The sequence below is a fragment of the Haliotis cracherodii genome, unplaced genomic scaffold, assembly GCF_022045235.1.
Source record: "Haliotis cracherodii isolate W230 unplaced genomic scaffold, xgHalCrac1.p SCAF_44, whole genome shotgun sequence".
NCBI classification, from domain to species: Eukaryota; Metazoa; Mollusca; class Gastropoda; order Lepetellida; family Haliotidae; genus Haliotis; species Haliotis cracherodii.
The window spans coordinates 21,918-43,482 of NW_027266302.1; the positions used below are offsets into that span (position 1 = coordinate 21,918).

The 21,565-nt window shown below is 44.0% G+C and overlaps 6 protein-coding genes and 7 non-coding genes across 13 annotated transcripts; 7 read left to right on the plus strand and 6 right to left on the minus strand.

The window, feature by feature from the left end:
- Positions 1-984: 984 nt before the first annotated feature.
- Positions 985-1,497, minus strand: LOC139441778 (histone 24-like; the record flags this gene model as incomplete). The annotated part of the gene is made up of 1 exon (XM_071222560.1): positions 985-1,497. A coding segment is annotated over exon 1 (513 nt), but the record flags the coding sequence as incomplete, so codon positions are not given.
- Positions 1,498-2,603: 1,106 nt separating this feature from the next.
- LOC139441791 (5S ribosomal RNA) lies at positions 2,604-2,722 on the plus strand. Its single transcript, XR_011651651.1, has one exon. It is a non-coding gene; the product is annotated as a 5S ribosomal RNA (ribosomal RNA).
- A 2,893-nt stretch (positions 2,723-5,615) lies between these two features.
- Positions 5,616-5,734, plus strand: LOC139441792 (5S ribosomal RNA). Its single transcript, XR_011651652.1, has one exon. It is a non-coding gene; the product is annotated as a 5S ribosomal RNA (ribosomal RNA).
- Positions 5,735-7,008: 1,274 nt separating this feature from the next.
- LOC139441777 (histone 24-like) lies at positions 7,009-7,521 on the minus strand (the record flags this gene model as incomplete). The annotated part of the gene is made up of 1 exon (XM_071222559.1): positions 7,009-7,521. A coding segment is annotated over exon 1 (513 nt), but the record flags the coding sequence as incomplete, so codon positions are not given.
- Positions 7,522-8,627: 1,106 nt separating this feature from the next.
- Positions 8,628-8,746, plus strand: LOC139441794 (5S ribosomal RNA). The gene has a single exon (XR_011651653.1). It is a non-coding gene; the product is annotated as a 5S ribosomal RNA (ribosomal RNA).
- A 1,275-nt stretch (positions 8,747-10,021) lies between these two features.
- Positions 10,022-10,534, minus strand: LOC139441776 (histone 24-like; the record flags this gene model as incomplete). Its single annotated transcript, XM_071222558.1, has 1 exon — positions 10,022-10,534. A coding segment is annotated over exon 1 (513 nt), but the record flags the coding sequence as incomplete, so codon positions are not given.
- A 1,106-nt stretch (positions 10,535-11,640) lies between these two features.
- On the plus strand, positions 11,641-11,759 carry LOC139441795 (5S ribosomal RNA). The gene has a single exon (XR_011651654.1). It is a non-coding gene; the product is annotated as a 5S ribosomal RNA (ribosomal RNA).
- A 1,274-nt stretch (positions 11,760-13,033) lies between these two features.
- LOC139441775 (histone 24-like) lies at positions 13,034-13,546 on the minus strand (the record flags this gene model as incomplete). Its single annotated transcript, XM_071222557.1, has 1 exon — positions 13,034-13,546. A coding segment is annotated over exon 1 (513 nt), but the record flags the coding sequence as incomplete, so codon positions are not given.
- Positions 13,547-14,652: 1,106 nt separating this feature from the next.
- Positions 14,653-14,771, plus strand: LOC139441797 (5S ribosomal RNA). The gene has a single exon (XR_011651656.1). It is a non-coding gene; the product is annotated as a 5S ribosomal RNA (ribosomal RNA).
- A 1,274-nt stretch (positions 14,772-16,045) lies between these two features.
- Positions 16,046-16,558, minus strand: LOC139441773 (histone 24-like; the record flags this gene model as incomplete). Its single annotated transcript, XM_071222555.1, has 1 exon — positions 16,046-16,558. A coding segment is annotated over exon 1 (513 nt), but the record flags the coding sequence as incomplete, so codon positions are not given.
- A 1,106-nt stretch (positions 16,559-17,664) lies between these two features.
- LOC139441807 (5S ribosomal RNA) lies at positions 17,665-17,783 on the plus strand. The gene has a single exon (XR_011651665.1). It is a non-coding gene; the product is annotated as a 5S ribosomal RNA (ribosomal RNA).
- Positions 17,784-19,057: 1,274 nt separating this feature from the next.
- LOC139441774 (histone 24-like) lies at positions 19,058-19,570 on the minus strand (the record flags this gene model as incomplete). Its single annotated transcript, XM_071222556.1, has 1 exon — positions 19,058-19,570. A coding segment is annotated over exon 1 (513 nt), but the record flags the coding sequence as incomplete, so codon positions are not given.
- A 1,106-nt stretch (positions 19,571-20,676) lies between these two features.
- LOC139441798 (5S ribosomal RNA) lies at positions 20,677-20,795 on the plus strand. Its single transcript, XR_011651657.1, has one exon. It is a non-coding gene; the product is annotated as a 5S ribosomal RNA (ribosomal RNA).
- Positions 20,796-21,565: the final 770 nt, after the last annotated feature.

Sequence of the window (21,565 nt, forward strand, 5' to 3'; positions counted from 1 at the left end):
ATTTTACTTACTTTCTTACTTTCAAAGCATGAATATATAATATATACATGTAAAATCATAATGTTGTTCGTGTTAAGTCTCGGCTCACATCTCTTTGCCTACACAGATAAGAAAAGGAGAAAGAGTTAGATCGTACAGAGCGCCTGTCAATAGGAGTTCACTGGCTTGCTGCTGGAAAATGTATTTTGAAAGCTGTGAGCAAGCTGATCACTGTTGACACGCTTTAAAAATATGGAAAAAAACGATGCGACTGTGTGATAAACCAGCTATTTTATGTTCCCCGTTCTAGCTGATCGCTTGCAAACGTACTTTAGACTTATTAGAAAGGATTTCCATACATTTCTCTCGCCATACAACAGGTAGATGTGACATGTTGCAGGTAGGGGGCTAGGCGAAACGCACACGACCAAGGGCGCACAACTCTTGGCGCTCTATATGAAAAGTCGTGCATAGGCGAGGCGTGTGTCGGTAAAACACCCCGCGGATGTCTGGCCCTTATCGCCGTTTTACACCTTTGAACACAACGTGCATGTGCAGCTACACACATAGGAAGTCTGCACTCAAGGATATTATATCTATCAACGACACTAATCGCCTCACTTTCCAACAGACACCCATTTTGGGGGTTAATAAACAAGCATAACAACAGTCATTAGTGTGAAGACACACTACCCCCCCACCCCCACCCCAACACACACACACAATAAAATCCCTGACGTACCTTTATCATCATCACATATGCGTGTTATGTGCGTTGCTGCTACGTTATCTCTGTTACCACAAGAACCTGCACTTTATTTCTGCTATACTGCTAATATAAATATTTATTGTTTTGTTATCAGTGTTTTCAAGTTTTCTTTTGGGGTATTTGGATGGCCCTGAAAAGGGCCTTTGGACCACAGAAATGTGGAGCGAAGGCGTGACAATGAGAGCTTAAGCCTTCTTTGGCTTGACTGCCTTCTTCTTGGGGGTCTTGACCTTCTTGGGTTTGGCTGCTGCCTTCTTGGGTGTCTTCGCCTTCTTGGGCTTGGCTGCAGCCTTCACCTTCTTTGGTGACTTAGCGGCCTTCTTAGTGGCTGTTTTGGGTTTCTTGGCAGCAGCTGGCTTCTTGACTTTCTTGGGGGATTTGGCAGCCTTCTTTGGTTTGGCAGCTGCCTTAGCCTTCTTGGGTTTTTCGGCTTTCTTTGCCTCGCCAAGACGGAATGATCCAGCGGCTCCAGTTCCCTTTGATTGCTTCAGTGCGCCGTTCTTGACTCCATTTTTCAAAGCAGTCTTGATGCGAGCATTGATGGCCACCTGGTTGTCACCAACCTTGTAGTTGGCCAAGATGTATTTCAGAACAGCCTGTCGGGAAGAACCACCCCTCTCCTTCAGGGATGAAATAGCTTTCTTGATCATCTCCAAATAGGTAGGATGTGCGGCAGCCTTCTTAGGCTTGGCAGCAGCCTTCTTCTTGGGAGTCTTGACAGCAGCGGGGGCAGCAGCAGCATCAGCCATAGTGGTAAGTTTGAGTGGTAAAAATTCACGTCAGCTACGAGAGAAGCACAGAGAGCGAATGACACTTCCCCACAGACGGCCCGGCTGATACTCCGGAGGCGCGGACGTCGGAGGAGACACCTTGCTTGTTGTGGCTGATAGCTGCACGCTTACAAGCGCGTGTGCTTTTTCGTGTATTTGTATCCGAATAATCACTTCTTAATCAAGGAAAGTTTCAATTTCAACAACACAGTTAGGTAGTAAAAACATTTGGCTACATTTCGGTTACAATAGCAACACTCACGGGTGAAGTTCAAAGCCACACGTGATGTTTCCAATGAAGCGACCCAGTCTAAATTGTAGACATCGCTACTTTCAAAAGCACATTTTTAGCCTTGAGACTCAAGTTTTTGCATTTTAAACCTTGCCTGTCAATTCTCAATATATCTAACTATGAAAGTAAAACACAACACTCATCAGTATTGTCTATGATAAGCTAGAACAAGCGTTCAAACAACGACAATGAAGCACGTTTTTCTGACGACTTCGCCATTTTGCAACAGAAAACATTTGACAGTATATTTCTGGAAACATAATTTTGGTCACTTCAATAAAGTTGAAACTAACTTTGTCATAACAAGTAAGTAACGGGGATTTTACTTTCAGGAAAACAGTCTACTAAGACGAGGATCTCGGGACACAAGCACTTAGGGCGCGAAGCCCCGAACAGTAACATATATACATAGGTGTTTAGATCACTCGATCGGTCGTCACAGATTAAGTCTTTTTGCCTGTCTTAATAGCACGATATTAGTAGGGGTCTTCGTCGTTTGGATGTTAATATTACCAGAACAATATAGGCTACCATGCATCAACGAAAAGTGAATGTTTGAGACGAGAGGCCGGATCGAGTGAGCGAGTGTGCCGGGCCTCGTGTTAAACAGTGATCACATGTTTTTACAACGGCTAGATTTTGTAGATTTTAATCCCTGTAAATATACATCATAAATCAACAAACACAACATGTCTACTGAACCCGCTGAAAACGCGAGCATGCTGTTTTCATGGCAATGTCTTTTTACCAATGTGCGGTGTGTATATGTAGCTAAAGTTTGCCGATAAGCATTGTCTACGGCCATACCACGTTGAAAACACCGGTTCTCGTCCGATCACCGAAGTTAAGCAACGTCGGGCCCGGAGAGTACTTGGATGGGTGACCGCCTGGGAACACCGGGTGCAGTAGACATTTTTGCTATGCGATTCCCACTTTTTTCTTTTTCGACCATAAGGTGCACTTGCCTCATTCACATCTGATGTAATCATACACTTTTATTTCCTTGTAAATGGACCCACTCATGCATGTCTGCTCAAAGACATAGCTGCCAGCCATGTATTCTTACATACCTTTACAGAAAGGACTTTTCCACTATACATGTGATCATATTCAGTTGTCAGTTCACCCAACTCGTCAACTATTCTGAAGGCATGTACGTCCTTTTCGCCACTTAAAGGTGTTTGCGTGCACCGATAATTGACTATTTTACTTACTTTCTTACTTTCAAAGCATGAATATATAATATATACATGTAAAATCATAATGTTGTTCGTGTTAAGTCTCGGCTCACATCTCTTTGCCTACACAGATAAGAAAAGGAGAAAGAGTTAGATCGTACAGAGCGCCTGTCAATAGGAGTTCACTGGCTTGCTGCTGGAAAATGTATTTTGAAAGCTGTGAGCAAGCTGATCACTGTTGACACGCTTTAAAAATATGGAAAAAAACGATGCGACTGTGTGATAAACCAGCTATTTTATGTTCCCCGTTCTAGCTGATCGCTTGCAAACGTACTTTAGACTTATTAGAAAGGATTTCCATACATTTCTCTCGCCATACAACAGGTAGATGTGACATGTTGCAGGTAGGGGGCTAGGCGAAACGCACACGACCAAGGGCGCACAACTCTTGGCGCTCTATATGAAAAGTCGTGCATAGGCGAGGCGTGTGTCGGTAAAACACCCCGCGGATGTCTGGCCCTTATCGCCGTTTTACACCTTTGAACACAACGTGCATGTGCAGCTACACACATAGGAAGTCTGCACTCAAGGATATTATATCTATCAACGACACTAATCGCCTCACTTTCCAACAGACACCCATTTTGGGGGTTAATAAACAAGCATAACAACAGTCATTAGTGTGAAGACACACTACCCCCCACCCCCCACCCCAACACACACACACAATAAAATCCCTGACGTACCTTTATCATCATCACATATGCGTGTTATGTGCGTTGCTGCTACGTTATCTCTGTTACCACAAGAACCTGCACTTTATTTCTGCTATACTGCTAATATAAATATTTATTGTTTTGTTATCAGTGTTTTCAAGTTTTCTTTTGGGGTATTTGGATGGCCCTGAAAAGGGCCTTTGGACCACAGAAATGTGGAGCGAAGGCGTGACAATGAGAGCTTAAGCCTTCTTTGGCTTGACTGCCTTCTTCTTGGGGGTCTTGACCTTCTTGGGTTTGGCTGCTGCCTTCTTGGGTGTCTTCGCCTTCTTGGGCTTGGCTGCAGCCTTCACCTTCTTTGGTGACTTAGCGGCCTTCTTAGTGGCTGTTTTGGGTTCTTGGCAGCAGCTGGCTTCTTGACTTTCTTGGGGGATTTGGCAGCCTTCTTTGGTTTGGCAGCTGCCTTAGCCTTCTTGGGTTTTTCGGCTTTCTTTGCCTCGCCAAGACGGAATGATCCAGCGGCTCCAGTTCCCTTTGATTGCTTCAGTGCGCCGTTCTTGACTCCATTTTTCAAAGCAGTCTTGATGCGAGCATTGATGGCCACCTGGTTGTCACCAACCTTGTAGTTGGCCAAGATGTATTTCAGAACAGCCTGTCGGGAAGAACCACCCCTCTCCTTCAGGGATGAAATAGCTTTCTTGATCATCTCCAAATAGGTAGGATGTGCGGCAGCCTTCTTAGGCTTGGCAGCAGCCTTCTTCTTGGGAGTCTTGACAGCAGCGGGGGCAGCAGCAGCATCAGCCATAGTGGTAAGTTTGAGTGGTAAAAATTCACGTCAGCTACGAGAGAAGCACAGAGAGCGAATGACACTTCCCCACAGACGGCCCGGCTGATACTCCGGAGGCGCGGACGTCGGAGGAGACACCTTGCTTGTTGTGGCTGATAGCTGCACGCTTACAAGCGCGTGTGCTTTTTCGTGTATTTGTATCCGAATAATCACTTCTTAATCAAGGAAAGTTTCAATTTCAACAACACAGTTAGGTAGTAAAAACATTTGGCTACATTTCGGTTACAATAGCAACACTCACGGGTGAAGTTCAAAGCCACACGTGATGTTTCCAATGAAGCGACCCAGTCTAAATTGTAGACATCGCTACTTTCAAAAGCACATTTTTAGCCTTGAGACTCAAGTTTTTGCATTTTAAACCTTGCCTGTCAATTCTCAATATATCTAACTATGAAAGTAAAACACAACACTCATCAGTATTGTCTATGATAAGCTAGAACAAGCGTTCAAACAACGACAATGAAGCACGTTTTTCTGACGACTTCGCCATTTTGCAACAGAAAACATTTGACAGTATATTTCTGGAAACATAATTTTGGTCACTTCAATAAAGTTGAAACTAACTTTGTCATAACAAGTAAGTAACGGGGATTTTACTTTCAGGAAAACAGTCTACTAAGACGAGGATCTCGGGACACAAGCACTTAGGGCGCGAAGCCCCGAACAGTAACATATATACATAGGTGTTTAGATCACTCGATCGGTCGTCACAGATTAAGTCTTTTTGCCTGTCTTAATAGCACGATATTAGTAGGGGTCTTCGTCGTTTGGATGTTAATATTACCAGAACAATATAGGCTACCATGCATCAACGAAAAGTGAATGTTTGAGACGAGAGGCCGGATCGAGTGAGCGAGTGTGCCGGGCCTCGTGTTAAACAGTGATCACATGTTTTTACAACGGCTAGATTTTGTAGATTTTAATCCCTGTAAATATACATCATAAATCAACAAACACAACATGTCTACTGAACCCGCTGAAAACGCGAGCATGCTGTTTTCATGGCAATGTCTTTTTACCAATGTGCGGTGTGTATATGTAGCTAAAGTTTGCCGATAAGCATTGTCTACGGCCATACCACGTTGAAAACACCGGTTCTCGTCCGATCACCGAAGTTAAGCAACGTCGGGCCCGGAGAGTACTTGGATGGGTGACCGCCTGGGAACACCGGGTGCAGTAGACATTTTTGCTATGCGATTCCCACTTTTTTCTTTTTCGACCATAAGGTGCACTTGCCTCATTCACATCTGATGTAATCATACACTTTTATTTCCTTGTAAATGGACCCACTCATGCATGTCTGCTCAAAGACATAGCTGCCAGCCATGTATTCTTACATACCTTTACAGAAAGGACTTTTCCACTATACATGTGATCATATTCAGTTGTCAGTTCACCCAACTCGTCAACTATTCTGAAGGCATGTACGTCCTTTTCGCCACTTAAAGGTGTTTGCGTGCACCGATAATTGACTATTTTACTTACTTTCTTACTTTCAAAGCATGAATATATAATATATACATGTAAAATCATAATGTTGTTCGTGTTAAGTCTCGGCTCACATCTCTTTGCCTACACAGATAAGAAAAGGAGAAAGAGTTAGATCGTACAGAGCGCCTGTCAATAGGAGTTCACTGGCTTGCTGCTGGAAAATGTATTTTGAAAGCTGTGAGCAAGCTGATCACTGTTGACACGCTTTAAAAATATGGAAAAAAACGATGCGACTGTGTGATAAACCAGCTATTTTATGTTCCCCGTTCTAGCTGATCGCTTGCAAACGTACTTTAGACTTATTAGAAAGGATTTCCATACATTTCTCTCGCCATACAACAGGTAGATGTGACATGTTGCAGGTAGGGGGCTAGGCGAAACGCACACGACCAAGGGCGCACAACTCTTGGCGCTCTATATGAAAAGTCGTGCATAGGCGAGGCGTGTGTCGGTAAAACACCCCGCGGATGTCTGGCCCTTATCGCCGTTTTACACCTTTGAACACAACGTGCATGTGCAGCTACACACATAGGAAGTCTGCACTCAAGGATATTATATCTATCAACGACACTAATCGCCTCACTTTCCAACAGACACCCATTTTGGGGGTTAATAAACAAGCATAACAACAGTCATTAGTGTGAAGACACACTACCCCCCACCCCCACCCCAACACACACACACAATAAAATCCCTGACGTACCTTTATCATCATCACATATGCGTGTTATGTGCGTTGCTGCTACGTTATCTCTGTTACCACAAGAACCTGCACTTTATTTCTGCTATACTGCTAATATAAATATTTATTGTTTTGTTATCAGTGTTTTCAAGTTTTCTTTTGGGGTATTTGGATGGCCCTGAAAAGGGCCTTTGGACCACAGAAATGTGGAGCGAAGGCGTGACAATGAGAGCTTAAGCCTTCTTTGGCTTGACTGCCTTCTTCTTGGGGGTCTTGACCTTCTTGGGTTTGGCTGCTGCCTTCTTGGGTGTCTTCGCCTTCTTGGGCTTGGCTGCAGCCTTCACCTTCTTTGGTGACTTAGCGGCCTTCTTAGTGGCTGTTTTGGGTTTCTTGGCAGCAGCTGGCTTCTTGACTTTCTTGGGGGATTTGGCAGCCTTCTTTGGTTTGGCAGCTGCCTTAGCCTTCTTGGGTTTTTCGGCTTTCTTTGCCTCGCCAAGACGGAATGATCCAGCGGCTCCAGTTCCCTTTGATTGCTTCAGTGCGCCGTTCTTGACTCCATTTTTCAAAGCAGTCTTGATGCGAGCATTGATGGCCACCTGGTTGTCACCAACCTTGTAGTTGGCCAAGATGTATTTCAGAACAGCCTGTCGGGAAGAACCACCCCTCTCCTTCAGGGATGAAATAGCTTTCTTGATCATCTCCAAATAGGTAGGATGTGCGGCAGCCTTCTTAGGCTTGGCAGCAGCCTTCTTCTTGGGAGTCTTGACAGCAGCGGGGGCAGCAGCAGCATCAGCCATAGTGGTAAGTTTGAGTGGTAAAAATTCACGTCAGCTACGAGAGAAGCACAGAGAGCGAATGACACTTCCCCACAGACGGCCCGGCTGATACTCCGGAGGCGCGGACGTCGGAGGAGACACCTTGCTTGTTGTGGCTGATAGCTGCACGCTTACAAGCGCGTGTGCTTTTTCGTGTATTTGTATCCGAATAATCACTTCTTAATCAAGGAAAGTTTCAATTTCAACAACACAGTTAGGTAGTAAAAACATTTGGCTACATTTCGGTTACAATAGCAACACTCACGGGTGAAGTTCAAAGCCACACGTGATGTTTCCAATGAAGCGACCCAGTCTAAATTGTAGACATCGCTACTTTCAAAAGCACATTTTTAGCCTTGAGACTCAAGTTTTTGCATTTTAAACGTTGCCTGTCAATTCTCAATATATCTAACTATGAAAGTAAAACACAACACTCATCAGTATTGTCTATGATAAGCTAGAACAAGCGTTCAAACAACGACAATGAAGCACGTTTTTCTGACGACTTCGCCATTTTGCAACAGAAAACATTTGACAGTATATTTCTGGAAACATAATTTTGGTCACTTCAATAAAGTTGAAACTAACTTTGTCATAACAAGTAAGTAACGGGGATTTTACTTTCAGGAAAACAGTCTACTAAGACGAGGATCTCGGGACACAAGCACTTAGGGCGCGAAGCCCCGAACAGTAACATATATACATAGGTGTTTAGATCACTCGATCGGTCGTCACAGATTAAGTCTTTTTGCCTGTCTTAATAGCACGATATTAGTAGGGGTCTTCGTCGTTTGGATGTTAATATTACCAGAACAATATAGGCTACCATGCATCAACGAAAAGTGAATGTTTCAGACGAGAGGCCGGATCGAGTGAGCGAGTGTGCCGGGCCTCGTGTTAAACAGTGATCACATGTTTTTACAACGGCTAGATTTTGTAGATTTTAATCCCTGTAAATATACATCATAAATCAACAAACACAACATGTCTACTGAACCCGCTGAAAACGCGAGCATGCTGTTTTCATGGCAATGTCTTTTTACCAATGTGCGGTGTGTATATGTAGCTAAAGTTTGCCGATAAGCATTGTCTACGGCCATACCACGTTGAAAACACCGGTTCTCGTCCGATCACCGAAGTTAAGCAACGTCGGGCCCGGAGAGTACTTGGATGGGTGACCGCCTGGGAACACCGGGTGCAGTAGACATTTTTGCTATGCGATTCCCACTTTTTTCTTTTTCGACCATAAGGTGCACTTGCCTCATTCACATCTGATGTAATCATACACTTTTATTTCCTTGTAAATGGACCCACTCATGCATGTCTGCTCAAAGACATAGCTGCCAGCCATGTATTCTTACATACCTTTACAGAAAGGACTTTTCCACTATACATGTGATCATATTCAGTTGTCAGTTCACCCAACTCGTCAACTATTCTGAAGGCATGTACGTCCTTTTCGCCACTTAAAGGTGTTTGCGTGCACCGATAATTGACTATTTTACTTACTTTCTTACTTTCAAAGCATGAATATATAATATATACATGTAAAATCATAATGTTGTTCGTGTTAAGTCTCGGCTCACATCTCTTTGCCTACACAGATAAGAAAAGGAGAAAGAGTTAGATCGTACAGAGCGCCTGTCAATAGGAGTTCACTGGCTTGCTGCTGGAAAATGTATTTTGAAAGCTGTGAGCAAGCTGATCACTGTTGACACGCTTTAAAAATATGGAAAAAAAACGATGCGACTGTGTGATAAACCAGCTATTTTATGTTCCCCGTTCTAGCTGATCGCTTGCAAACGTACTTTAGACTTATTAGAAAGGATTTCCATACATTTCTCTCGCCATACAACAGGTAGATGTGACATGTTGCAGGTAGGGGGCTAGGCGAAACGCACACGACCAAGGGCGCACAACTCTTGGCGCTCTATATGAAAAGTCGTGCATAGGCGAGGCGTGTGTCGGTAAAACACCCCGCGGATGTCTGGCCCTTATCGCCGTTTTACACCTTTGAACACAACGTGCATGTGCAGCTACACACATAGGAAGTCTGCACTCAAGGATATTATATCTATCAACGACACTAATCGCCTCACTTTCCAACAGACACCCATTTTGGGGGTTAATAAACAAGCATAACAACAGTCATTAGTGTGAAGACACACTACCCCCCACCCCCACCCCAACACACACACACAATAAAATCCCTGACGTACCTTTATCATCATCACATATGCGTGTTATGTGCGTTGCTGCTACGTTATCTCTGTTACCACAAGAACCTGCACTTTATTTCTGCTATACTGCTAATATAAATATTTATTGTTTTGTTATCAGTGTTTTCAAGTTTTCTTTTGGGGTATTTGGATGGCCCTGAAAAGGGCCTTTGGACCACAGAAATGTGGAGCGAAGGCGTGACAATGAGAGCTTAAGCCTTCTTTGGCTTGACTGCCTTCTTCTTGGGGGTCTTGACCTTCTTGGGTTTGGCTGCTGCCTTCTTGGGTGTCTTCGCCTTCTTGGGCTTGGCTGCAGCCTTCACCTTCTTTGGTGACTTAGCGGCCTTCTTAGTGGCTGTTTTGGGTTTCTTGGCAGCAGCTGGCTTCTTGACTTTCTTGGGGGATTTGGCAGCCTTCTTTGGTTTGGCAGCTGCCTTAGCCTTCTTGGGTTTTTCGGCTTTCTTTGCCTCGCCAAGACGGAATGATCCAGCGGCTCCAGTTCCCTTTGATTGCTTCAGTGCGCCGTTCTTGACTCCATTTTTCAAAGCAGTCTTGATGCGAGCATTGATGGCCACCTGGTTGTCACCAACCTTGTAGTTGGCCAAGATGTATTTCAGAACAGCCTGTCGGGAAGAACCACCCCTCTCCTTCAGGGATGAAATAGCTTTCTTGATCATCTCCAAATAGGTAGGATGTGCGGCAGCCTTCTTAGGCTTGGCAGCAGCCTTCTTCTTGGGAGTCTTGACAGCAGCGGGGGCAGCAGCAGCATCAGCCATAGTGGTAAGTTTGAGTGGTAAAAATTCACGTCAGCTACGAGAGAAGCACAGAGAGCGAATGACACTTCCCCACAGACGGCCCGGCTGATACTCCGGAGGCGCGGACGTCGGAGGAGACACCTTGCTTGTTGTGGCTGATAGCTGCACGCTTACAAGCGCGTGTGCTTTTTCGTGTATTTGTATCCGAATAATCACTTCTTAATCAAGGAAAGTTTCAATTTCAACAACACAGTTAGGTAGTAAAAACATTTGGCTACATTTCGGTTACAATAGCAACACTCACGGGTGAAGTTCAAAGCCACACGTGATGTTTCCAATGAAGCGACCCAGTCTAAATTGTAGACATCGCTACTTTCAAAAGCACATTTTTAGCCTTGAGACTCAAGTTTTTGCATTTTAAACCTTGCCTGTCAATTCTCAATATATCTAACTATGAAAGTAAAACACAACACTCATCAGTATTGTCTATGATAAGCTAGAACAAGCGTTCAAACAACGACAATGAAGCACGTTTTTCTGACGACTTCGCCATTTTGCAACAGAAAACATTTGACAGTATATTTCTGGAAACATAATTTTGGTCACTTCAATAAAGTTGAAACTAACTTTGTCATAACAAGTAAGTAACGGGGATTTTACTTTCAGGAAAACAGTCTACTAAGACGAGGATCTCGGGACACAAGCACTTAGGGCGCGAAGCCCCGAACAGTAACATATATACATAGGTGTTTAGATCACTCGATCGGTCGTCACAGATTAAGTCTTTTTGCCTGTCTTAATAGCACGATATTAGTAGGGGTCTTCGTCGTTTGGATGTTAATATTACCAGAACAATATAGGCTACCATGCATCAACGAAAAGTGAATGTTTCAGACGAGAGGCCGGATCGAGTGAGCGAGTGTGCCGGGCCTCGTGTTAAACAGTGATCACATGTTTTTACAACGGCTAGATTTTGTAGATTTTAATCCCTGTAAATATACATCATAAATCAACAAACACAACATGTCTACTGAACCCGCTGAAAACGCGAGCATGCTGTTTTCATGGCAATGTCTTTTTACCAATGTGCGGTGTGTATATGTAGCTAAAGTTTGCCGATAAGCATTGTCTACGGCCATACCACGTTGAAAACACCGGTTCTCGTCCGATCACCGAAGTTAAGCAACGTCGGGCCCGGAGAGTACTTGGATGGGTGACCGCCTGGGAACACCGGGTGCAGTAGACATTTTTGCTATGCGATTCCCACTTTTTTCTTTTTCGACCATAAGGTGCACTTGCCTCATTCACATCTGATGTAATCATACACTTTTATTTCCTTGTAAATGGACCCACTCATGCATGTCTGCTCAAAGACATAGCTGCCAGCCATGTATTCTTACATACCTTTACAGAAAGGACTTTTCCACTATACATGTGATCATATTCAGTTGTCAGTTCACCCAACTCGTCAACTATTCTGAAGGCATGTACGTCCTTTTCGCCACTTAAAGGTGTTTGCGTGCACCGATAATTGACTATTTTACTTACTTTCTTACTTTCAAAGCATGAATATATAATATATACATGTAAAATCATAATGTTGTTCGTGTTAAGTCTCGGCTCACATCTCTTTGCCTACACAGATAAGAAAAGGAGAAAGAGTTAGATCGTACAGAGCGCCTGTCAATAGGAGTTCACTGGCTTGCTGCTGGAAAATGTATTTTGAAAGCTGTGAGCAAGCTGATCACTGTTGACACGCTTTAAAAATATGGAAAAAAACGATGCGACTGTGTGATAAACCAGCTATTTTATGTTCCCCGTTCTAGCTGATCGCTTGCAAACGTACTTTAGACTTATTAGAAAGGATTTCCATACATTTCTCTCGCCATACAACAGGTAGATGTGACATGTTGCAGGTAGGGGGCTAGGCGAAACGCACACGACCAAGGGCGCACAACTCTTGGCGCTCTATATGAAAAGTCGTGCATAGGCGAGGCGTGTGTCGGTAAAACACCCCGCGGATGTCTGGCCCTTATCGCCGTTTTACACCTTTGAACACAACGTGCATGTGCAGCTACACACATAGGAAGTCTGCACTCAAGGATATTATATCTATCAACGACACTAATCGCCTCACTTTCCAACAGACACCCATTTTGGGGGTTAATAAACAAGCATAACAACAGTCATTAGTGTGAAGACACACTACCCCCCACCCCCACCCCAACACACACACACAATAAAATCCCTGACGTACCTTTATCATCATCACATATGCGTGTTATGTGCGTTGCTGCTACGTTATCTCTGTTACCACAAGAACCTGCACTTTATTTCTGCTATACTGCTAATATAAATATTTATTGTTTTGTTATCAGTGTTTTCAAGTTTTCTTTTGGGGTATTTGGATGGCCCTGAAAAGGGCCTTTGGACCACAGAAATGTGGAGCGAAGGCGTGACAATGAGAGCTTAAGCCTTCTTTGGCTTGACTGCCTTCTTCTTGGGGGTCTTGACCTTCTTGGGTTTGGCTGCTGCCTTCTTGGGTGTCTTCGCCTTCTTGGGCTTGGCTGCAGCCTTCACCTTCTTTGGTGACTTAGCGGCCTTCTTAGTGGCTGTTTTGGGTTTCTTGGCAGCAGCTGGCTTCTTGACTTTCTTGGGGGATTTGGCAGCCTTCTTTGGTTTGGCAGCTGCCTTAGCCTTCTTGGGTTTTTCGGCTTTCTTTGCCTCGCCAAGACGGAATGATCCAGCGGCTCCAGTTCCCTTTGATTGCTTCAGTGCGCCGTTCTTGACTCCATTTTTCAAAGCAGTCTTGATGCGAGCATTGATGGCCACCTGGTTGTCACCAACCTTGTAGTTGGCCAAGATGTATTTCAGAACAGCCTGTCGGGAAGAACCACCCCTCTCCTTCAGGGATGAAATAGCTTTCTTGATCATCTCCAAATAGGTAGGATGTGCGGCAGCCTTCTTAGGCTTGGCAGCAGCCTTCTTCTTGGGAGTCTTGACAGCAGCGGGGGCAGCAGCAGCATCAGCCATAGTGGTAAGTTTGAGTGGTAAAAATTCACGTCAGCTACGAGAGAAGCACAGAGAGCGAATGACACTTCCCCACAGACGGCCCGGCTGATACTCCGGAGGCGCGGACGTCGGAGGAGACACCTTGCTTGTTGTGGCTGATAGCTGCACGCTTACAAGCGCGTGTGCTTTTTCGTGTATTTGTATCCGAATAATCACTTCTTAATCAAGGAAAGTTTCAATTTCAACAACACAGTTAGGTAGTAAAAACATTTGGCTACATTTCGGTTACAATAGCAACACTCACGGGTGAAGTTCAAAGCCACACGTGATGTTTCCAATGAAGCGACCCAGTCTAAATTGTAGACATCGCTACTTTCAAAAGCACATTTTTAGCCTTGAGACTCAAGTTTTTGCATTTTAAACCTTGCCTGTCAATTCTCAATATATCTAACTATGAAAGTAAAACACAACACTCATCAGTATTGTCTATGATAAGCTAGAACAAGCGTTCAAACAACGACAATGAAGCACGTTTTTCTGACGACTTCGCCATTTTGCAACAGAAAACATTTGACAGTATATTTCTGGAAACATAATTTTGGTCACTTCAATAAAGTTGAAACTAACTTTGTCATAACAAGTAAGTAACGGGGATTTTACTTTCAGGAAAACAGTCTACTAAGACGAGGATCTCGGGACACAAGCACTTAGGGCGCGAAGCCCCGAACAGTAACATATTTACATAGGTGTTTAGATCACTCGATCGGTCGTCACAGATTAAGTCTTTTTGCCTGTCTTAATAGCACGATATTAGTAGGGGTCTTCGTCGTTTGGATGTTAATATTACCAGAACAATATAGGCTACCATGCATCAACGAAAAGTGAATGTTTGAGACGAGAGGCCGGATCGAGTGAGCGAGTGTGCCGGGCCTCGTGTTAAACAGTGATCACATGTTTTTACAACGGCTAGATTTTGTAGATTTTAATCCCTGTAAATATACATCATAAATCAACAAACACAACATGTCTACTGAACCCGCTGAAAACGCGAGCATGCTGTTTTCATGGCAATGTCTTTTTACCAATGTGCGGTGTCTATATGTAGCTAAAGATTGCCGATATGCATTGTCTACGGCCATACCACGTTGAAAACACCGGTTCTCGTCCGATCACCGAAGTTAAGCAACGTCGGGACCGGAGAGTACTTGGATGGGTGACCGCCTGGGAACACCGGGTGCAGTAGACTTTTTTGCTATGCTATTCCCACTTTTTTCTTTTTCGACCATAAGGTGCACTTGCCTCATTCACATCTGATGTAATCATACACTTTTATTTCCTTGTAAATGGACCCACTCATGCATGTCTGCTCAAAGACATAGCTGCCAGCCATGTATTCTTACATACCTTTACAGAAAGGACTTTTCCACTATACATGTGATCATATTCAGTTGTCAGTTCACCCAACTCGTCAACTATTCTGAAGGCATGTACGTCCTTTTCGCCACTTAAAGGTGTTTGCGTGCACCGATAATTGACTATTTTACTTACTTTCTTACTTTCAAAGCATGAATATATAATATATACATGTAAAATCATAATGTTGTTCGTGTTAAGTCTCGGCTCACATCTCTTTGCCTACACAGATAAGAAAAGGAGAAAGAGTTAGATCGTACAGAGCGCCTGTCAATAGGAGTTCACTGGCTTGCTGCTGGAAAATGTATTTTGAAAGCTGTGAGCAAGCTGATCACTGTTGACACGCTTTAAAAATATGGAAAAAAACGATGCGACTGTGTGATAAACCAGCTATTTTATGTTCCCCGTTCTAGCTGATCGCTTGCAAACGTACTTTAGACTTATTAGAAAGGATTTCCATACATTTCTCTCGCCATACAACAGGTAGATGTGACATGTTGCAGGTAGGGGGCTAGGCGAAACGCACACGACCAAGGGCGCACAACTCTTGGCGCTCTATATGAAAAGTCGTGCATAGGCGAGGCGTGTGTCGGTAAAACACCCCGCGGATGTCTGGCCCTTATCGCCGTTTTACACCTTTGAACACAACGTGCATGTGCAGCTACACACATAGGAAGTCTGCACTCAAGGATATTATATCTATCAACGACACTAATCGCCTCACTTTCCAACAGACACCCATTTTGGGGGTTAATAAACAAGCATAACAACAGTCATTAGTGTGAAGACACACTACCCCCCACCCCCACCCCAACACACACACACAATAAAATCCCTGACGTACCTTTATCATCATCACATATGCGTGTTATGTGCGTTGCTGCTACGTTATCTCTGTTACCACAAGAACCTGCACTTTATTTCTGCTATACTGCTAATATAAATATTTATTGTTTTGTTATCAGTGTTTTCAAGTTTTCTTTTGGGGTATTTGGATGGCCCTGAAAAGGGCCTTTGGACCACAGAAATGTGGAGCGAAGGCGTGACAATGAGAGCTTAAGCCTTCTTTGGCTTGACTGCCTTCTTCTTGGGGGTCTTGACCTTCTTGGGTTTGGCTGCTGCCTTCTTGGGTGTCTTCGCCTTCTTGGGCTTGGCTGCAGCCTTCACCTTCTTTGGTGACTTAGCGGCCTTCTTAGTGGCTGTTTTGGGTTTCTTGGCAGCAGCTGGCTTCTTGACTTTCTTGGGGGATTTGGCAGCCTTCTTTGGTTTGGCAGCTGCCTTAGCCTTCTTGGGTTTTTCGGCTTTCTTTGCCTCGCCAAGACGGAATGATCCAGCGGCTCCAGTTCCCTTTGATTGCTTCAGTGCGCCGTTCTTGACTCCATTTTTCAAAGCAGTCTTGATGCGAGCATTGATGGCCACCTGGTTGTCACCAACCTTGTAGTTGGCCAAGATGTATTTCAGAACAGCCTGTCGGGAAGAACCACCCCTCTCCTTCAGGGATGAAATAGCTTTCTTGATCATCTCCAAATAGGTAGGATGTGCGGCAGCCTTCTTAGGCTTGGCAGCAGCCTTCTTCTTGGGAGTCTTGACAGCAGCGGGGGCAGCAGCAGCATCAGCCATAGTGGTAAGTTTGAGTGGTAAAAATTCACGTCAGCTACGAGAGAAGCACAGAGAGCGAATGACACTTCCCCACAGACGGCCCGGCTGATACTCCGGAGGCGCGGACGTCGGAGGAGACACCTTGCTTGTTGTGGCTGATAGCTGCACGCTTACAAGCGCGTGTGCTTTTTCGTGTATTTGTATCCGAATAATCACTTCTTAATCAAGGAAAGTTTCAATTTCAACAACACAGTTAGGTAGTAAAAACATTTGGCTACATTTCGGTTACAATAGCAACACTCACGGGTGAAGTTCAAAGCCACACGTGATGTTTCCAATGAAGCGACCCAGTCTAAATTGTAGACATCGCTACTTTCAAAAGCACATTTTTAGCCTTGAGACTCAAGTTTTTGCATTTTAAACCTTGCCTGTCAATTCTCAATATATCTAACTATGAAAGTAAAACACAACACTCATCAGTATTGTCTATGATAAGCTAGAACAAGCGTTCAAACAACGACAATGAAGCACGTTTTTCTGACGACTTCGCCATTTTGCAACAGAAAACATTTGACAGTATATTTCTGGAAACATAATTTTGGTCACTTCAATAAAGTTGAAACTAACTTTGTCATAACAAGTAAGTAACGGGGATTTTACTTTCAGGAAAACAGTCTACTAAGACGAGGATCTCGGGACACAAGCACTTAGGGCGCGAAGCCCCGAACAGTAACATATTTACATAGGTGTTTAGATCACTCGATCGGTCGTCACAGATTAAGTCTTTTTGCCTGTCTTAATAGCACGATATTAGTAGGGGTCTTCGTCGTTTGGATGTTAATATTACCAGAACAATATAGGCTACCATGCATCAACGAAAAGTGAATGTTTGAGACGAGAGGCCGGATCGAGTGAGCGAGTGTGCCGGGCCTCGTGTTAAACAGTGATCACATGTTTTTACAACGGCTAGATTTTGTAGATTTTAATCCCTGTAAATATACATCATAAATCAACAAACACAACATGTCTACTGAACCCGCTGAAAACGCGAGCATGCTGTTTTCATGGCAATGTCTTTTTACCAATGTGCGGTGTGTATATGTAGCTAAAGTTTGCCGATAAGCATTGTCTACGGCCATACCACGTTGAAAACACCGGTTCTCGTCCGATCACCGAAGTTAAGCAACGTCGGGACCGGAGAGTACTTGGATGGGTGACCGCCTGGGAACACCGGGTGCAGTAGACATTTTTGCTATGCGATTCCCACTTTTTTCTTTTTCGACCATAAGGTGCACTTGCCTCATTCACATCTGATGTAATCATACACTTTTATTTCCTTGTAAATGGACCCACTCATGCATGTCTGCTCAAAGACATAGCTGCCAGCCATGTATTCTTACATACCTTTACAGAAAGGACTTTTCCACTATACATGTGATCATATTCAGTTGTCAGTTCACCCAACTCGTCAACTATTCTGAAGGCATGTACGTCCTTTTCGCCACTTAAAGGTGTTTGCGTGCACCGATAATTGACTATTTTACTTACTTTCTTACTTTCAAAGCATGAATATATAATATATACATGTAAAATCATAATGTTGTTCGTGTTAAGTCTCGGCTCACATCTCTTTGCCTACACAGATAAGAAAAGGAGAAAGAGTTAGATCGTACAGAGCGCCTGTCAATAGGAGTTCACTGGCTTGCTGCTGGAAAATGTATTTTGAAAGCTGTGAGCAAGCTGATCACTGTTGACACGCTTTAAAAATATGGAAAAAAACGATGCGACTGTGTGATAAACCAGCTATTTTATGTTCCCCGTTCTAGCTGATCGCTTGCAAACGTACTTTAGACTTATTAGAAAGGATTTCCATACATTTCTCTCGCCATACAACAGGTAGATGTGACATGTTGCAGGTAGGGGGCTAGGCGAAACGCACACGACCCAGGGCGCACAACTCTTGGCGCTCTATATGAAAAGTCGTGCATAGGCGAGGCGTGTGTCGGTAAAACACCCCGCGGATGTCTGGCCCTTATCGCCGTTTTACACCTTTGAACACAACGTGCATGTGCAGCTACACACATAGGAAGTCTGCACTCAAGGATATTATATCTATCAACGACACTAATCGCCTCACTTTCCAACAGACACCCATTTTGGGGGTTAATAAACAAGCATAACAACAGTCATTAGTGTGAAGACACACTACCCCCCACCCCCACCCCAACACACACACACAATAAAATCCCTGACGTACCTTTATCATCATCACATATGCGTGTTATGTGCGTTGCTGCTACGTTATCTCTGTTACCACAAGAACCTGCACTTTATTTCTGCTATACTGCTAATATAAATATTTATTGTTTTGTTATCAGTGTTTTCAAGTTTTCTTTTGGGGTATTTGGATGGCCCTGAAAAGGGCCTTTGGACCACAGAAATGTGGAGCGAAGGCGTGACAATGAGAGCTTAAGCCTTCTTTGGCTTGACTGCCTTCTTCTTGGGGGTCTTGACCTTCTTGGGTTTGGCTGCTGCCTTCTTGGGTGTCTTCGCCTTCTTGGGCTTGGCTGCAGCCTTCACCTTCTTTGGTGACTTAGCGGCCTTCTTAGTGGCTGTTTTGGGTTTCTTGGCAGCAGCTGGCTTCTTGACTTTCTTGGGGGATTTGGCAGCCTTCTTTGGTTTGGCAGCTGCCTTAGCCTTCTTGGGTTTTTCGGCTTTCTTTGCCTCGCCAAGACGGAATGATCCAGCGGCTCCAGTTCCCTTTGATTGCTTCAGTGCGCCGTTCTTGACTCCATTTTTCAAAGCAGTCTTGATGCGAGCATTGATGGCCACCTGGTTGTCACCAACCTTGTAGTTGGCCAAGATGTATTTCAGAACAGCCTGTCGGGAAGAACCACCCCTCTCCTTCAGGGATGAAATAGCTTTCTTGATCATCTCCAAATAGGTAGGATGTGCGGCAGCCTTCTTAGGCTTGGCAGCAGCCTTCTTCTTGGGAGTCTTGACAGCAGCGGGGGCAGCAGCAGCATCAGCCATAGTGGTAAGTTTGAGTGGTAAAAATTCACGTCAGCTACGAGAGAAGCACAGAGAGCGAATGACACTTCCCCACAGACGGCCCGGCTGATACTCCGGAGGCGCGGACGTCGGAGGAGACACCTTGCTTGTTGTGGCTGATAGCTGCACGCTTACAAGCGCGTGTGCTTTTTCGTGTATTTGTATCCGAATAATCACTTCTTAATCAAGGAAAGTTTCAATTTCAACAACACAGTTAGGTAGTAAAAACATTTGGCTACATTTCGGTTACAATAGCAACACTCACGGGTGAAGTTCAAAGCCACACGTGATGTTTCCAATGAAGCGACCCAGTCTAAATTGTAGACATCGCTACTTTCAAAAGCACATTTTTAGCCTTGAGACTCAAGTTTTTGCATTTTAAACCTTGCCTGTCAATTCTCAATATATCTAACTATGAAAGTAAAACACAACACTCATCAGTATTGTCTATGATAAGCTAGAACAAGCGTTCAAACAACGACAATGAAGCACGTTTTTCTGACGACTTCGCCATTTTGCAACAGAAAACATTTGACAGTATATTTCTGGAAACATAATTTTGGTCACTTCAATAAAGTTGAAACTAACTTTGTCATAACAAGTAAGTAACGGGGATTTTACTTTCAGGAAAACAGTCTACTAAGACGAGGATCTCGGGACACAAGCACTTAGGGCGCGAAGCCCCGAACAGTAACATATTTACATAGGTGTTTAGATCACTCGATCGGTCGTCACAGATTAAGTCTTTTTGCCTGTCTTAATAGCACGATATTAGTAGGGGTCTTCGTCGTTTGGATGTTAATATTACCAGAACAATATAGGCTACCATGCATCAACGAAAAGTGAATGTTTGAGACGAGAGGCCGGATCGAGTGAGCGAGTGTGCCGGGCCTCGTGTTAAACAGTGATCACATGTTTTTACAACGGCTAGATTTTGTAGATTTTAATCCCTGTAAATATACATCATAAATCAACAAACACAACATGTCTACTGAACCCGCTGAAAACGCGAGCATGCTGTTTTCATGGCAATGTCTTTTTACCAATGTGCGGTGTCTATATGTAGCTAAAGATTGCCGATATGCATTGTCTACGGCCATACCACGTTGAAAACACCGGTTCTCGTCCGATCACCGAAGTTAAGCAACGTCGGGACCGGAGAGTACTTGGATGGGTGACCGCCTGGGAACACCGGGTGCAGTAGACTTTTTTGCTATGCTATTCCCACTTTTTTCTTTTTCGACCATAAGGTGCACTTGCCTCATTCACATCTGATGTAATCATACACTTTTATTTCCTTGTAAATGGACCCACTCATGCATGTCTGCTCAAAGACATAGCTGCCAGCCATGTATTCTTACATACCTTTACAGAAAGGACTTTTCCACTATACATGTGATCATATTCAGTTGTCAGTTCACCCAACTCGTCAACTATTCTGAAGGCATGTACGTCCTTTTCGCCACTTAAAGGTGTTTGCGTGCACCGATAATTGACTATTTTACTTACTTTCTTACTTTCAAAGCATGAATATATAATATATACATGTAAAATCATAATGTTGTTCGTGTTAAGTCTCGGCTCACATCTCTTTGCCTACACAGATAAGAAAAGGAGAAAGAGTTAGATCGTACAGAGCGCCTGTCAATAGGAGTTCACTGGCTTGCTGCTGGAAAATGTATTTTGAAAGCTGTGAGCAAGCTGATCACTGTTGACACGCTTTAAAAATATGGAAAAAAACGATGCGACTGTGTGATAAACCAGCTATTTTATGTTCCCCGTTCTAGCTGATCGCTTGCAAACGTACTTTAGACTTATTAGAAAGGATTTCCATACATTTCTCTCGCCATACAACAGGTAGATGTGACATGTTGCAGGTAGGGGGCTAGGCGAAACGCACACGACCAAGGGCGCACAACTCTTGGCGCTCTATATGAAAAGTCGTGCATAGGCGAGGCGTGTGTCGGTAAAACACCC